The sequence below is a fragment of the Pongo abelii genome, chromosome 2 (genome assembly GCF_028885655.2).
Source record: "Pongo abelii isolate AG06213 chromosome 2, NHGRI_mPonAbe1-v2.0_pri, whole genome shotgun sequence".
Lineage (NCBI taxonomy): Eukaryota > Metazoa > Chordata > Mammalia > Primates > Hominidae > Pongo > Pongo abelii.
The window spans coordinates 112,086,061-112,103,142 of record NC_085928.1 but is presented as its reverse complement, the minus strand read 5'-3'; the positions used below and the strand labels follow the sequence as shown (position 1 = coordinate 112,103,142).

General features: G+C 43.0%; 1 protein-coding gene across 6 annotated transcripts; it reads right to left on the bottom strand.

Moving 5' to 3' along the window:
* Nucleotides 1-3,134: 3,134 nt before the first annotated feature.
* Nucleotides 3,135-16,735, bottom strand: LYZL4 (lysozyme like 4). Of its 6 annotated transcripts, none has more exons than XM_024244508.3 (5): nt 16,500-16,735; nt 13,191-13,402; nt 12,925-13,077; nt 10,113-10,191; nt 3,135-3,386 (listed from the first exon to the last, which is right to left on the bottom strand). In XM_024244508.3, the coding sequence occupies exons 2-5, from the start codon at nt 13,327-13,329 to the stop codon at nt 3,317-3,319; spliced, it is 441 nt and encodes a 146-aa protein (XP_024100276.1). In that variant the 5' UTR covers nt 13,330-13,402; nt 16,500-16,735; the 3' UTR covers nt 3,135-3,316. The 6 variants fall into 6 exon arrangements, with proteins under 6 accessions (XP_024100276.1, XP_024100275.1, XP_054408209.1 ...); XM_024244507.3 differs by having other exon boundaries at nt 13,191-13,421; nt 16,500-16,717; XM_054552234.2 differs by having other exon boundaries at nt 13,191-13,421; nt 16,610-16,708.
* Nucleotides 16,736-17,082: the final 347 nt, after the last annotated feature.

Genomic DNA, 17,082 nt, shown 5'->3' with positions numbered 1-17,082 from the left:
AGGCATGTTGGCCAGGCTGGTCTCGAACTCCTGGCCCCAGATGATTAGCTCACCTCGGCCTCCCAAAGTGCTGGGATTACAGGCATGAGCCACCATGCCCGGCCTGCCCTAGGTGATTTTTACTATGACAGAAGCTTAGAAATGCTGTCGATTTCCACACTTGTCTTCTTGATTTATTTTGTGCAGTTGAGAAAATTCACTCAATTTCCCAGCCTGTGAACTGGGCACCAACACGATGACCATTGTCCTGCACTAGTTGCCTAATACCTCTTAAGTGCAGCATCTTAATTAAAAAGCTAGAGACCCAATTTTCCAGCTAATGGAGTAGAAAATTAATACCAATATAGTACCAGGGTTTGGAAGGGAGCTCTGTGTGGGGATATAGGTTTTGAGGAGATACCAATCCCAACTTCATCACTTACCAAACTGGAATAAAGCCACATTATTTAGCCCTAAGCCTCAATTTCACCATCTGTAATATGGGTATATTTCATAACTACCTTAGGAGGTTTTGCAAGGCTTGGAAATATTATGTAAAGGTCTGTGTAATATTTATACAGTTGGAGTTAATATGATAGCTGCTGGTAACAGAAGTAATAATAATAGGAGTTGTTGTTATTGAGATTTCCTAATCCAGCTTGGATCATTCTGTAAACCAGACAAGGAGATCTGCCCCCAGAATGAGTGCTCACTGTAACACCCATTATCAGTGGGCTTGGGCAACCCAAGAGAGGCTGTTCCAATCAATACACTAACATTTGCTTTGTCCTCATGCCTCACGCCCATGTTGACACAAGTGCCCATTAGAGGATGGTGAGCCGCAGCAGAAGCAATGGGCTGGAAAGAGGCGGCAGCATGCTGGATTTGGCACTCGAGGAGATAGTGTTTTCATCAATTGCAGCTTATTAATTCTGGGTTAAGGTTGGATTGAAGTCATGTGCATTATCGTTCTTGGACCCACCCTTGGAAACAGTGTGGGGTTCCCAGCTCAATAAAAAAGTTGATCAAAGCTTCACATCGATCTCAACTGCAAGTGCCGCTGCCAGTAATTTTACTGTATGATTCATGCTGTGTGGTTGGGGACTATAGAATACCCTCTTCTCTAGAAAGGAGGGAAAGCCACACAAAACTGTTCGATTAAGCTCAACAATCGTTACTGAACTTGAGTAAAAGTTCTGTCTCTGAAATTCTAACTTACAGCCATTTCTTCCTTCTGAAAGTAACCAAGGTTAAGACAAAAAGAAAGGCTGAATTAATTTGGATCTTGCCTGCCTTTCAGGTAGCCACTTTTTACCTAATTTCTTCAATTTTTTTTCTAAATTACAAAGAGTAACAATAAAGAGTTATATACATCATAGTTTGTCTATACAATGGAAAGCTGTGCAGTTGTTAAAAATGGTGCTAGGATCCCTGCTGTAGACCTGGAAATATCAGATCACAAAATATTGAGTGAAAAAAGGAAGATACAAAGCTATATGTTTAGTAATAGTCCATGTCTGTAAGGGGAAAAATGTGCGCACACACACACATACACACACACACACACATGAAAGCAGGGAAGGTATACACACGAAAAGTTTCTTTTCCTAAGTCAGGATTCCCCACTTTAGCTACATGACAATGATGAAAACTTCTGTTTCCAGTGAGGGGATATTCTTAATTTCCTTCTTTATGACTACTTATGCTACCCAGGTTTTCTTCATTAAATATATGTTGTTGGGGTAATTTTTAAAATGTAAGAAATAAAAAGGGGCAGCCCCAAACAGGGACTTCAGCACTCTTTGTAATGGTTTTTAAAATGGCAATACCTAAAGATCTAACATGGCCGAGCTCGGTGGCTCACACCCATAACCCCAACATTTTGGGAGGCCGAGGCGGGTAGATCACTTGAGGTCAGGAGTTCAAGACCATCCTGGCCAACATGGTGAAACCCCGTCTTTACTAAAAATACAAAAATTAGCCAGGTGTTGTTGGTGCGTGCCTGTAATCCCAGCTACTCGGGAGGCTGAGTCAGAAGAATCGCTTGAACCTGGGGGGTGGAGGCTGCAGTGAGCCGAGATTGCGCCATTGCATTCCAGCAATGGGTGACAGAGCAAGACTCTGTCTCAAAAAAAGAAAAGAAAAGAAAAAAAGAAAACATCTAACAGTAGAGCAAAAGTTAAATAAAATATGGTATGTCATATACTGAAATATTCACTGGCACTAAAATTTGACTTTGAAGAATCTACAACACCATGGTGAAGCACATGTGACTGACAGGCTCTCTCCATGCCACTCTAGTTCTTTTCTTCCTGTATGAGGACTGAAAGGTGAAGAACTATGTTCTCCAACCCCCATGATGGTGTGGGTCCCATAGGTGACCTGACCTGCTGAGCAGATACCTGTGCTCTCGCTGCTGCTGCTACCAGCTCTCAGGCAGGTGTGTCCAGGAAGCCCAGGCTGACAGCTGTACTCCATCCCATGAAAGAAGCTGTAAGCCACTAAGCTTTTAAAATAAACCCCTTGCTACTTAAAATTGAAACAGATGTAGGGGAAAAGTGTCTGACCTTATTTGTTTGCTTTCTTTCTAAAAAGTCAGATGTAAAACTCTCTAACTACAGCATTATCATGGCATTTTTGAAAAAGAATAAAAACCCTATACAGAAAAAAAATCAGCAGGAAATGCAACCAAAACATAACAGCAATTGTCTTTGAGTACTGAGATTATAGGAAAATTTTTCTCCTTTTTAACATTTCTGTATTTTCCCAAATTTCTCTAATGCAAATATGTGTTATTTATAACTTTCAGAGACTTTTTATAAGGAATGAGCAACTGTCACTTGATTCCCTTCATAGATGTGCAGAGAGGATTCCGTGGTCTCTCCCTTCCCACTGTGTGTCCCAGTGTGGACACGCATCGGCTGGAGGCCCTGCTTGTGCCAGCCTCTCTTCCTCTCTTCTTTCTTCCTTGGTTCCACTGTACCTGTTCTTCCTTTTCTTGTTTAGTATTGACACTCATGGACACATCTTGTTTTTCAGATAATTTCCTTCCTTCAATTCCTCCATATGAGATTAAATAATAATAAATCACAATAATAGTAAATAATGGTGATTACAGAAATAATCACAATCAAAGCAGAGACCTTTGGCCCAAGTTGAGTAACTAGTTTGGTTTATTCTGCATCCTGCATCCCCGGATGAAGCAAACTTTTGTCCTTTTCCATCTGGAGCTCTTAAAGTGGTGAGATCACCAACAGGATTGACTGAAGCAGCAAGCAGAAAAGCACCTGCATTCACAAGATGCAACTGGTGAGTGCTGCAGGGGCCGTGCAGGCGGCTACAGCTTGCAACCATCCAGCCACCGCGCCAGGGTGTCGGAGTACTGGCAGTACCGGGACCAGGTGGGCCTGTGGAGAGAAGTGAACAGGAAGGGCTCCTCAAAGTCAGAACTCAGGGTCTCCAGGGCTTCACAGCCCCACTCAGGCCATTTACACTTGCCTGCCCCTTGGAGCCTTTGAGTTTGCCACCTCTGCCATGGGCACGATTCTGAAGGCTTTTGTACATCTCCAGTGCTGTCTTCATCACATCCTGGCTTGAATACTGGTGCTTCCTCCATCCTAGTGCCCACATCAGCCCCCACCTCATTCCATAAACCCCACATGGTGATATGAGGAGGCTGAACTGTGAACTGTGAAATTCTCCCCCAACCCTGCAACGGAAGTATCATTTGCTTCTCTGAAGTGAGCTTCAGAGAAGTTCCGTGACTTTCCCAGAGTCACATGATGAGTCTTTGGCAGACCCTAGGCCTGCAAATAGAACCTTTGTCCCCTGGGCCAGGGCCCCTTTCACCTTTCCATGTACCTGCTCCGCTCTTCACCTTCCAAAATTCCTTCCAACTCTTTAGCCCCACCTAAGTCAGCTGCACTGAGTTTCTCTAACCTTTTCTCCTGGTGTCTGTAAAAGTGATTCCCTTGTTCTGGGTCCCCATGCCAGCACCCAGACTTCAGGTTCTCCAGTCCTACCTCCAGGGTGGGGAGTCACTCAGGCCAACTGTACGCCATTAGAAATCCTGTTTGGTCATCCCACCCCTCAGCGGGCCGGTTTCCACGGGTCTTCCAGGGTAGGAGGTCCCACAGTGGAAGACAGGGCTGTGGACCTCTGGCCCCTCATAGTTACAGAGTGGCAGGGAAACATACACACAGGTATTTTCAGAAATCCCAAGGCTCTCCATAGCTCAGGGCAGACATTGCAGAAGGGACTCCTTGGGGACATGTGTGGTCTTAGTCTTCTCCCTTCCTGTTTGCCCCAACCCTGCAGAGCTGACCAACTGAGCTTTGGAGAACATGTGGCTGCCTGTTAGCTTAATAAGAGCTCCTTTCACTGGGAACCTCAGCAATAAGAAGGCCTTGATCTGCCTGGCTTAGCATAGCTCCACTCAGTGCCATACACTAAATATGGTTTTAGTTCATTAGGGCTTACTCTAAAGAATCAGCCAAGCTTCCACATTAATTGGAAACTCGGACCATATATGAAAGGTATTTCAAACACTCCAAAGTCAGTGTTAACATTAATAAGGGGACTTTCACTTTAAAATTACAATCTATTAAATTAGTGATGAAAATGGGTTACTGAATAAATAGTATTGAAATCAATGAATAGCCATTTAAAAAATATAAACCTGGGTCCCTACACCTCACTTTTTATATCAAAATAAATTCCAAGAAGGCCAAAATTTAAGCATTAAAAACATAAAATCATATTCTATTTTTAAGTTATTTAACAAAAATTTAATATAAGGCTTAATTTGTGTGTGTGCCAGCACTGTTGTAATACATGGCTTACAATTTTGGAGTACAAAAGACCTTTCTAAGAAAGAGATTTCACATAAATCCAGAAGCCACAAAAGAAAAAAACCAAAGGATTTGATTCTGTGAATCTGTGAAACTCTCGTAGGATAAAAATACCATAAAATCAAAATACAAATAACAAACCTGAAAAAATAGTTTATGCAAATAAAATGAATAAAGGTCTAATAAGCCTAATTTATAAAGGACACATAAAAGATCAACATGAAGAAAAAAACCATTATCAACCCAATAGAAAAATGGAGTAAGAATATAATTAAACAGTTCACAGAAAAATAGCCAATAAACACATGAAAACATGTTCAACTTCCTTTGTAATTTCAACATGCGAAGCAAAACAGAATGATATCACTTTACACATCTCGATTTTCTAAAACTACACAGGTTTTTAACACCTCAGGCTGGTGAGCTGAGGAGAAACAGGCCCTTCGTGCAGTGTAGGCGGAGGGGCCCCTTCTCCCAATGGCAGTTTAGCAACTGGTCTCTCCAACGTTTAAATGCACCAAATAGTCTCAATAAATCCCCTTCAAGGGATTTCTGTAAGGATACAACTGAAAGAACATAAAAGTTCTAAAAGCAAGATGCTTATGATAGAATTTTGAAACAGCAATAGCAGCAACAAAAATGGAACGAACTAAATTTTCTTCATTAGAGAACTGGCAGATAAATTACCTGCAACATCTATACAGTGGGGTACTAGCAGCTGTTACAGCGATGTCAGAGACCTTTAAGTAGTGATAATGCCAAGATTCATGAGCTCTATTAATAGCTGAAAAAAAGCAAGGTGCAGCTCAGTGTGGACACTGGGATTCCATGTGTGTTTTAAAATATCTGTGCATACATTTTTCTCTGATTTCTAAGAATATTAACATTGGTGACCTTGAGGAGGCTGCTGATAAGAGGGAAAGGGTTTATTTTTCATTTTTAAAGATAATAAATGGTAAATTTAAAAATAAAAATGTTATGAATGACTTCAGGGTAGTGGCCCCAAATGCAGCCTCAGTTTTTCAACGAGCACATAGGGGGTTTCCATTATGTGCCAGGCGCAGAGCTAGAGGCTGGAGATACAGAAGCAGGAAAAACAATCTCTGATTGAATTTTTTAGGTTGGTGTGAAAGTCATCACAGTTTTTGCCATTAAGAGTAATGGCAAAAACCACCATTACTCTTAATGGCAAAAACCACGATGACTTTTGCAACAACCTAATAGTTCCAAAGTACCTTGAAGACACAGAAAAAAAAAAAACAAACAAAACAAAAAAAGCAACAACAAAAAGGCTCAGCCTCTGAGACAGACATAACCTTCTGGATCAGATTCTGGACAAAGTCTCTGCTGCCTTCAGGGCCCATGATTTATAGTAAGGAACACCACCTATGCTTCCACTAGTGAAATTTGTCCACCTGCAGGCCTGTCCTTTCTCCCCCACCACCCTACACTGACTCTGCTCAGAAACCCTGAGTTTGGACTCACTGGAGTACTGGATAACTGTCCTTTGGTTGCCTTCTACATAACCACAGCATAGATCTTCTGTGTCAGCCATCCCCATCTCTTTGAGTAGCCTGGTGACCTGAGGCTTGGAATAGCACAGATCCAGGATTGATCATATTGCTGTGGCCACGAGTAAGTTATTCTACTGCTCTATGCCTTGGTTTTCTCATTTTGAAAATGAAGATAAGAATGCTCACAGCAGAGGGATTTGTGAGGATTCAATCATGATGTGCATATAAATGCAATCAGTTAAGAAATTGCAGCTATTATTATAGGATTTCCTCTATTGTAAGATATCTTCTATTCTAAGATTCATCAATGATTCAATAACAGCTTTGGGGGCATAATACATTGATTACAAAATAAAGCCTAGTTTCAGAAATACTGAGATCTGAAAAATTGTGCCATCTGGAACTTAGGAAATATGACACTCTTTCTAGATCTATCTGGAGATTACAATGTCCCGAGTCAACCAGGCAGGTAATTATAAAATGTGGGACAGGGGAGAAAAGGTAGGGGAAGAAGGAAGTTTGTGGTGGTGCAGTGTTCACTGGGTAGTGTAGGCCTGCCATCATAAATAGCGTGGATGGAGATGGTATCAGTGTAAGCTGGAAATGGAGGATGTTCATGCACTCCACTGGTTCAGCATATCAGAAAGACACTCACACCAGCAAAATCTCCAAACTGGAAACTAGGCCAAGAGATGTGTGCACTAATCTACCCCCAGGTAGACATTGGAAAAAAGGGTCTGGCCATAAGCCAAGTAACAGTGAACAGAGACAAGAAAAAGCCACACAACCTGTCCATTTAGCAAATACTGAATATGGGTAACTCTGTCCTTATTCAAGGAAGGGTAAAGAGGATAAAGCTAACATGGGACCTATGCGGAAATATCACAAAAAGAAAAGGGGGCATCATAATAAAACTTCTTTATTAAAATTTTTTTTGAGACAGAGTCTTGCTCTGTTGCCCAGGCTGGAGTACAGTGGCACAATCTTAGCTCACTGCAACCTCCACCTCCCAGGTTCAAGCGATTCTCCTACGTCAGCCTCCCGAGTGGCTGGGATTACAGACACATGCCACCATGCCCGGCTAATTTTTGTATTTTTTTTTAGTAGAGATGGGGTTTCACCATGTTGGCTAGGCTGGTCTTGAACTCCTGACCTCAGGTGATGCACCCACCTCAGCCTCCCAAAGTGCTGGGGATTGCAGACATGAGCCACCGCTCCCAGCACATCATAATAAAATTATTATGAAAATAACATACTGCAGGATCCAGAAGTAAATTTTATAAAACTGACATCCTCAATAAGATGTCACCAGATATGACCTTTGGAAAAGTCATGGGGTTAAGAGAGATTTAAAAAAGACAATAGTTTGAATTTTTAAGGCAGGTGGATAAGCTAACACAGAATTGCAAAAAAATAAATGTAATAAGGCCAAAATTCAACACCCATTCATGATTTAAAAAAAAGACTTTAACAAACTAGAGATGGAAAGGAACACAATCTGATTAAGAGTATCTCCAGAAATTTAAACCATCACATGTAATGACACAATATTGAACTTCTTTACCTAGGAGACTAGAAATGAGACAAGGATGCCACTATCGTCACTTCTATTCAACATTTACTGGAGATCCTAGCCAATGCAACAGGGAAAGAAAAAGAAAGAAAGGATATTGCAGAGCAAAATGTGAAAGATAAAACAATAAATCTTTTAGGAAAAAAGGAGAATATCCTCAAGACCAAGGAATAGGCAGATATATGTTAAAATAACCATAAAGGGAAAGCAAATAAATTAGACTACGTTGTGACTAAGAACTTCTGTTTATCAAGACACTCTTGAGAAGGTTAAAAAAAAAAAAAAAAAAAGAGCCAGGCATGGTGACATGTGCCTGTTGTCCTTGCTACTCGGGAAGCTGAGGCAGGAGGATCACTTGAGCCCAGGAGTTCCAGGCTACAGTGAGCTATGATAACGCCACAGCACTCTAGCCAGGGTGACAGAGCAAGGCCCCATTTCGTTTCTTTTTTTTTTTTTTTGAGATGTCTCTTATAAAAAAAAGATAAAAAGGTAACTCACAGAATGAAAGATATTTGCAATACATATATCCAACAAAAAAACTTTATCCAGAATATATAAATATCTCCTACAAATTAATAAGAAAAAGACAGCACAATAGAAAAATTGACAAAAGATTTGAAGAGGCACTTCACCAAAGGGGATACATAAATGGCCAATAAACATTTGAAACCTCATCAGGGAAATGCAGAGTAAAACCATAATGCAATACCACAACACAGTCACGAGAATAAACTGGAAATTACCAAGCATGGTTGAGAATGTGAAGCAACTGAAATGCATAATTTCTGATGGCAGTGTACATTGATAAAAATCTCTTTAGAAAACTGTTTGACACAATATGCCAAATCTGAAAATATGCTTATCCTATGACTAGCAATTTTATTCCTCTGTAAAAACAATAGAAATCCTTTTACATATTCACCAAAAGATAAGTATAGACTGTCCATGGCAGCACTAAACATGAAGAAACTACCAAATGCCCACAAACAGAGGAATGAATAAGTAACCTGCAGTGAATCCACACAATGGAATACTGTATAGCAATGAGAATGAATCGCAACCACACACAAAAACATAAACAAATGCAACACTCAGCAAAAGAAGTCAGACATAGGCCCAACCACTTGTAAATTTTAGACTCTTCTAAGCAAATATCTGGCTAAAGAGGAAATTAGAGTTGCAGTTATTTTGGCAATAAATATACAACAATCAGTTAATGTACCAAATATATAAAGAGCTCTTTCAAATAATATAACTTGAATTTTAAAATAGGCAAAGAGCAAAGAAGAAAAAAATTACAAAACAATAGTAATATATAACAAACATGGGGGGAAACACCCTAATGGGATATGATAAAAGACAAAAGAAGATAAGACAAAATTGTTATTCACCTTTTTTTTTTCTTTTTTTGAGATGGAGTCTCACTCTTTTGCCCAGGCTGGAGTGCAGTGGTGCGATCTTGGCTCACTACAACCTCTGCCTCTTGGGTTCAAGCGATCCTCCTGTCTCAGCCTCCCGAGCTGCTGGGACTACAGGCACGCACCACCACACCCGGCTTATTTTATTTTATTTTATTTTTTTTATTTATTTATTTTTAGTAGAGACGAGGTTTCGCCATGTTGGTCAGACTGGTTTCAAACTCCTGACCTCAGGTGATCCAACTGCCTCAGCCTCCCAAAGTGCTAGGATTACAGGTGTGAGCCACCATGCCCAGCCAGTTATTCACCTTTAAATCGCAAAAGTTTTGTGATTGGTGAAGGTGCAGTAAATCTACATTTTACTAAACGCTTTGTAGAAATATAAACAAAAATGGGCCTGCTGGATTTCACAACATGCATCAAGAACCTTAAAGGTATTCAAAAACCTTGTAGGAACTTAAAGGAAAGAAACAATCAGAGATTATCATAATAAACACAGACTTAGTTTGAAGATGTTCATCCTAGCATTCTATATAACCCTAAACAAGATTTGGGGGAAAAAAAGTACAGTTCAAGGCAATTTCTCTGATAATTATTTCCTTCCCTCTGTGGCCTTGAGGTTGTAGAACTCAGTGGTTTTCTGCTACTTACCTTGGTGAGTCAGAGCCTTTTAGTTTTGGCACTGCACATGCGCAACAGCCAAGATTTAGCCAAGATTCAGATTAGAGATCATGAGTGAAAGTCGTTAATACAGGCTACATAAAAATGTAAGACTTACCATGCTCCCATCCCTTCTTTTCCTTTTACAATGGTCTTGGCACATTTAATTGTCTTCTCTAAATTAGGATTCAGTAAAGCTGTGGGGAAAATAAAATGGAAGATACCATGCCGCCATGACAGCTAAGTTAGAGTGATGTCAGGGAAGGTACAGGGTGCTCACGTCAGAGTCTTCCAATGAATTCCAAGAATAAATCTATCCTTAGATTTTTATTAGACAACCCTAAGGAGGTAGCAGGATGTAGTCATCTTTTTACCAGATCTATTGATTTTTTAACTTGTAATTCTTATAAGATTTTTTCCATTAAAATATATTGATTAGGCTACAGAGAATCAGCTGATGCCCAGGATCATGATCTGTTCTAACCCTTCACTTAACCTATCTGGATTCTTGTTCCCCTTTTAGCCTCTAGGTATTTTTCTTACTTTCTTGCCAACTCAGTCTGGGACTTTAAAAGAATTTTTTTTCTTTTCTTTGTTCGCATTCTACCTAATGGGAGAGTTTTTCAGGATATATAGTCCACCATATTTTCATCACAATACACAGTACCACCTCTATTACAGATAGATAATTGTATGTGTCTCCCATTGGATTCTGGAGAGATAGAGATATAGATAGATAGATAGATGATAGATAGATGATAGATAGATAGATAGATTTATAGATAGATATCTTTATCTATGTTTATAGATATCTATCTATCTATCTATATTTCTGCCTATGAAATATAAATTACAGGCCTACTGTATTTCTCTTTTTGCACTGGCTACCAGGAAGCTCTGGGTGACATTGAATGTACCATCATTTCAATTTAAATTAAATCAATTTAATTAATTTAAAAATGTTATTAACTTACACTTTTAATGTGTATGTCTCCCCAACTAGACTGTGATTGTTGTAATTCACTAAGGGCCCTGCCTGGCATTTTATATACATTATTCCATTTTATGTTCACAGAAACCGTAAGTGGTTGTTAATGTCCCCATTTGGAGGAGCTCTAGAAGTGACTTACGCAAGCTCATGTCATTCTTTTTTTTTTTTTTGAGGCAGAGTCTCGCTCTGTTGCCCAGGCTGGAGTACTGTGGCTCTATCTGGGCTCACTGCAAGCTCTGTCTCCCAGGTTCACGCCATTCTCCTGCCTCAGCCTCCCAAGTAGCTGGGACTATAGGTGCCTGCCACCATGCCCGTCTAATTTTTTGTATTTTTAGTAGAGACGGGGTTTCACCGTGTTAGCCAGGATGGTCTCGATCTCCTGACCTCGTGATCCGCCTGCCTCGGCCTCCCAAAGTGCTGGGATTACAGGCATGAGCCGCCGCGCCTGGCTGCTCATGTCATTCTTAATGGCAGCAGCTAGGATTCCAGCAGGTTCCCACAGAGTTCCTGTGCCTTTTCCTCCTATGTTGCAGTCCTGCCTCTCCTTGAATCAGAGAACTTTCTTACTCCTCTCTGGAGCTAAAGGCCAATCATGGGGCCCAACACAGACAGGTACTCCCCAGGCCACGTGAGAAGGCTGCAGGCCTTCACTCCAACCTCTCCACTCTGTCTCTTAAAGACCCAGCTCAGAAGCCACAGGCTCTGGAATGGTTCTCACCCATCAGCGTGGAGGGAGGTTTGCTCATTAGGGAGGATGCTGGGGTGCTTAGGCAGAAAGACCACCTCAGATGTGAGGGAGACCTGGCCCAGCTGTGTAGCCTCTTGGTTTAGCCCCAACTCAGGAGCCGCACTGCCTAGGTTTCCCTCCCAGCTCTACCACCCCACAGCTGTGTGGTCTTGAGCATATACTTACCCTCTCTGGGCCTCAGTTTCCCCAATGAATGGGGAAAACAGTACCCACCTCATGGGTATTTAATTAGATTGATTAGATGAATTAATTAGATGAATACTTATAAAGGGCTTAAAAGAGTAGCTGGCAGTTAACAAGCATGAGAATGGCAACTCTGTAAGGCCTAGCACTTAGTGGGTGCTCAATAAACGCTCACGCAGTTAGTGAATCCTGGCAACCACCTCCCCTTGACCACAGGTACTTGGAACCGCCTAAGAGCAGTGGGCAAGCTCCCCTTGGGATGCCCAGCTCCTGTCTCTTCCCAGTAACCAGTTCTGCCTTTCAAAGTGGCAGCAACTGCCCCCTTGAAAAAGGGAGAGGGGTCAGGAGCGGTGGCTCATGCCTGTAATCCCAGCACTTTGGGAGGCCGAGACGGGCAGATCACAAGGTCAGGAGATTGAGACCATCCTGGCTAACACAGTGAAACCCCGTCTCTACTAAAAATACAAAAAAAATTAGCCAGGCGTAGTGGCGGGGGCCTGTAGTCCCAGCTACTTGGGAGGCTGAGGCAGGAGAATAGCATGAACCTGGGAGGCGGAGCTTGCCATGAGCCGAGATCGCGCCACTGCACTCCAGCCTGGGTGACTGAGCGAGACTCCATCTCAAAAAAAAAAAAAAAGAAAGAAAGAAAGAAAGAAAAAGAGAGAGGTGGCCAAGCGTGGGTGAAATCAAGCCAGCTGGTGCCCTCTGCTCCCACCCTTCAGGCTCTGATGCCTCAGCCTCCTCTCAACTCCCCAATACCTTCTCTGCCCATTTGGAAAGGGGTCTCCATCACTCCATCCTAGGTTAGCCTGCCTGACTCCCCACAGCCTGATCTCACTGTACCCCCAGCAGTGCAATGCTCAGCCTCCCAGGGACCCACCCTGGATATGGCTCCTGCCACACCCTCTTCTTTGTAAACTTTGTAAACTCTGGCCATCTGGAAGGCAGGCCTCTGACACAGCACCACAGCCTCCAGCGCCCCCGCACGGAATGGAAAGAGGGACTTACCGGAACATGACATATGGCAGCGGTTCCTGCCATGGTCGCCACACCAGTCACTGCCACGAATCTGAAAGAGGCCGAAGCCAGTGTAGCCATCACGTGTGTTCTCGTAGATGGCCATGGGGTTGAACTTGCTCTCAAAGTAGGCCAGGCACACCCCTAAGATGGAACAGAAGGTGTGTGACTCTGAGGACAGCTGGAGTTGGGGATGCCTGGCCAGAGAAGGGAGGGCAAGGAGGTGAGAGGAGGGAGCACTAAGGTGGCCTACTCACAGTTCTCAAGGCTATAGCCCTCAAAATAATCCAGGCCTCCATCGTGGAGTTTCTTAGCCACTGTGCAACGCCCCAAGATGTAAGCACCACTCGGAACCACCAGGTAGCCAAGGAGGGAGAGAACCACGGATGCCTTCATCTTCTCCAGGCTCCTGGCAGCTCAGGGCAATGGTGGCCAGATGAGTAGGCGGAGTCACAGGGACACTGGTTCTCTGAAGGGAAAGAAGGGCACTGTGGGGGTGGGGGTGGAGCACAGTTCAGTGTCATCAGAAGAATGGGAGTCTCACCTGGTAAGCCATGACACTTCTCCCCATCCTAATTCTCTGCTTCGTGTCACTGCAAATCTGGGACACCTGAAATTCCGCCCCTTCTCCTCCTCTCGACCTCCTATTTTCTAAGGAAATTGCACTCTTGAGGCCCCCCTCCCAACCCCAATTCTTTCCATCCAGCAAAACCCATTGGCTCCTTCTGGGTTTGTATCTCACTCATTTCACTCTGACATTAGACACAGATGCTCAAGACCTTTCTTCCCTTTATTGTAAAAGTAGACTTTGGTGACTAAATACATCTTGGAAAACAGAAAAGATAAAATTTTTTTACAAAAAGCATCATGGCCCCACCACTCCAGCAGAACCACTACTGACCTGTTGAATTTTGTCCATTACTGCCTCTTATGCATCTTATTCCCAGTTGTGTCTTTGTCCTTTACATTGTCTTGTCCCCAGATTTTCTACAAACCAAACTCCCCTCAGTTTTTCCCTTGCTGTCCATGCAATGAGACAAGCCCAGACCTGCCACATACTAGCCAGACAACAGACAAGTCATTTAGCCTCACAGTGCTTCTGCTTCCTTGTCTTTAAAAGCGGGGTCACTTGGAAGGGAAGGGCACTCAGAAAATGGACTCTTGAGTTTAGCCTTCTCCATTTCTTTTCCATTTTAAGTGGCTGCCACCATCTAAACCCACCACCTCCTCACAGTAAGCTGAGTCATAGCCCAGCCTTCTCATCTCCAACCCTCTGGGCCAACTCATGCAGGTGGTGTTTTCTACAATGACTGAGGAATGTCCCCAAAGCAGGTACAAAATGTCACTTGGAGAACACTGCTAATCCCCTCTTCTTACCACAGCAAACCCACACTTGGCTTTCCAAGCCCTCCATGATCTGGCTTTACCCCATCCATCCTTTATCAGGACGAATCTATTCAGTAAACTCGGAATTCTCATGGCGCTTCCCCTCTGGATGCCTCTGCACTTCCCCACTCCATTCCCCCGGCACCTGTGCCCTCATGCATGGTTCTTCCCAATGCACAGGGCCCTCCCATGCCTTTCCCCATTCAAATGTTGCTCCATCTTAAGGCCTCACCCCAGGTGCCAACTTCTTGGATCCTGATGGATCCTCCATAAAATTTCCATTTTCCCTCTGAGCCCCTATTGCTCTCTGAGTCTCTTCCATGACACCCTGCAGATGATTGTCCTATTTTGTGCTCTGTCCCATTCCTCAGACTAGAATGTGCAATTGGAAATTAGAACTCATCTTCCTCCTGGAATACTCCATAGCCCCTAGCACTCCATCATCATATATCAACTGGACAATTCATTGCACCCTCCTGTTTGTCACCGTTCACAGGTGCATGTCTTCCTGGCTGTATACACCTACACCAGGGGTTCTCAACCTCAGCACTTGGGCTGGAATATACTTTGTTCTGGGAACATCCTGTGCATTGGAATTGTTTAGGAGTACACCTGTCCTCTAGATGCCAGTAGCTCTGCCCCCAAGTTATGTCAGACAAAAATGTTTGTATGGGACAAAACTGCCCCCTTTGAGAAATGTCTAACTTGGGCAAAAGTTAGAAATAAGTATATTCATGAAGTAGAAGAATCATACTTTCGAACATTTGTTCAAACTCTCAAGCTGTATGATTAGTTGCAGACATGACCAGTACACCAAATACAGTATCTAGGAGGGCCTTGCATTTAAGAGCTGAGACTTGGAAATCAGATTGCCTGGGTCCAAGTTCCAGCTTTACCCCTCAGTGGCTGAGATAACAGCGATCCCAGCAGGGATCTTAGACAAATTACTCAACCTCTCGATTCCTCAGTTTCCTCATCTGTAGCACAGATTAAAACAGAACTTAATTAATTGTGTTGAAGAGTAAGTTAATTAAATATGCAAAGCACTAGCTTTTACTTGTATGGACATTTTTCTTAGCTCTGGTTGCACCCCTGACCTTGTATACCTATATATCAAACCTGTACGTTGTGCACATGTACCCTAGAACTTAAAGTATAATAATAAAAAAAAAAGTGAATCTCAATGCATGTTTCATTTCCCAACAGAGCAAACATTTTCTGGTAATGTCTGTCTTCCAAAGGGCAGGCCTCATCTCAACTCACAGAAGGCATACTGGGTCCTCTCCTGCCCTCTCCCCCAGAAGCCAGTTCATCAGGGTTCATCAGGGTGTGCCATCTACAGTTCTTCCAGAGCCTATTCGCCTCTCATCTTTTCTGCCATCATCCTAATCCAGACCACCATCATCTCTAAGGTGGAGGTTTTCTAACTACACTCCTCTACTACATACTTCTCTCTGTTCCCCTAAACCCACTGTCCACACAGCAGTTGGAAAGGCATTTTATAAAGCATGTGTCCAGTCACATCACTAATCTCCAGTGGATTCCCCCTGCACTTTGAATAAGGTCCCAACTCCTCAACCTGGCTGACAAGACTTTCTGATGCAGCCGTTGAGCACCTCTCCAGTCTGAATTCACATCACTCTCTCCTTTGTTCTCCTTCACTCTGCCGTAGTCACCTTGCATGTTTCTTTTCCTTGAATATGCCAATTTCATTCCCACCGCAGGTCCTTTGCACCAGCCATTCCTTCCACCTGGAACATGACTACCCTGACCACTACATATGAGCTCGCTACCTCAAAGAAGATTCCTTGATCACTGCCCCATCAAAGAAGATGGTCTTTATTTTCTTCATACCATTAGGCAGTATCAGGAATTCCATTGTTCATTTATCTGTTCACTTGCTTATTTTCTCTCTCCCATACCTGAGTGTAAGCACCAGGAATGCAGAAACCTGGTCTGGTTTTTTCTCTTCATTATCCCCAGAACTTAGGACAGAACCTAATACAGAGTACGTGCTCAAAGAAACTTTGTTGAATGAATGAATGAATGAATGAATAAAAACCTCCTCTTCCCAACTGAACTGTCATCAAATGAGCAATAAGTGAATTTGCTGATGAGCATCTCCTGCAGCTGGGTATTGTGATGTCCGTTACCCTCCTGCCCACCATATACCTGCCTACCAGTCCACCAGCCCTTCCAAAGGCTGGCTTTTGGTGCCTTTCCAAGGGGAGGGGAAGAACAGCCACTGCAGCAGCTTCGACGTGTGTTGCAGGGAAGTTGCTCCACCTACATTTGGTTCCCTGGAGTTTTCAGATGCTACTTCATTAATCATCCACTTGTCTGCACCCAAGAGTTCTCCATGACGTGCTCTTCTAGAACCCTTTCTATGACATCAGTTGCTATGCACCAGGATATTCTGAAAAAGGGAGGGTCTGTCACCATCACATCTGTATTAGTTTTCTATTGCAGCTGAAATACTTTACCACAAATTTAGTGGCTTAAACAACACAATTTATTATCTTAAAGTCCTATAGCCTTGAAGTTAGAAATGGGTCTCACAGGGCTAAAATTAAGGTGTCAGCAGGGCCATGCTCCTTTCCAAAGGCTTTGGAAGAGGATTCATTCCCTTGCTCATTGAGGTTGTTGGCAGAATAATGTTTCTGCAGTCACAGGGCTGAGTTCCCTGTTTCCTTGCTGGCTGTCGGCTAAGGGCCATTCCCAGCTGCTGAGCACTGTCTGCATTTCTTAGCTCTGTTGCCTTCC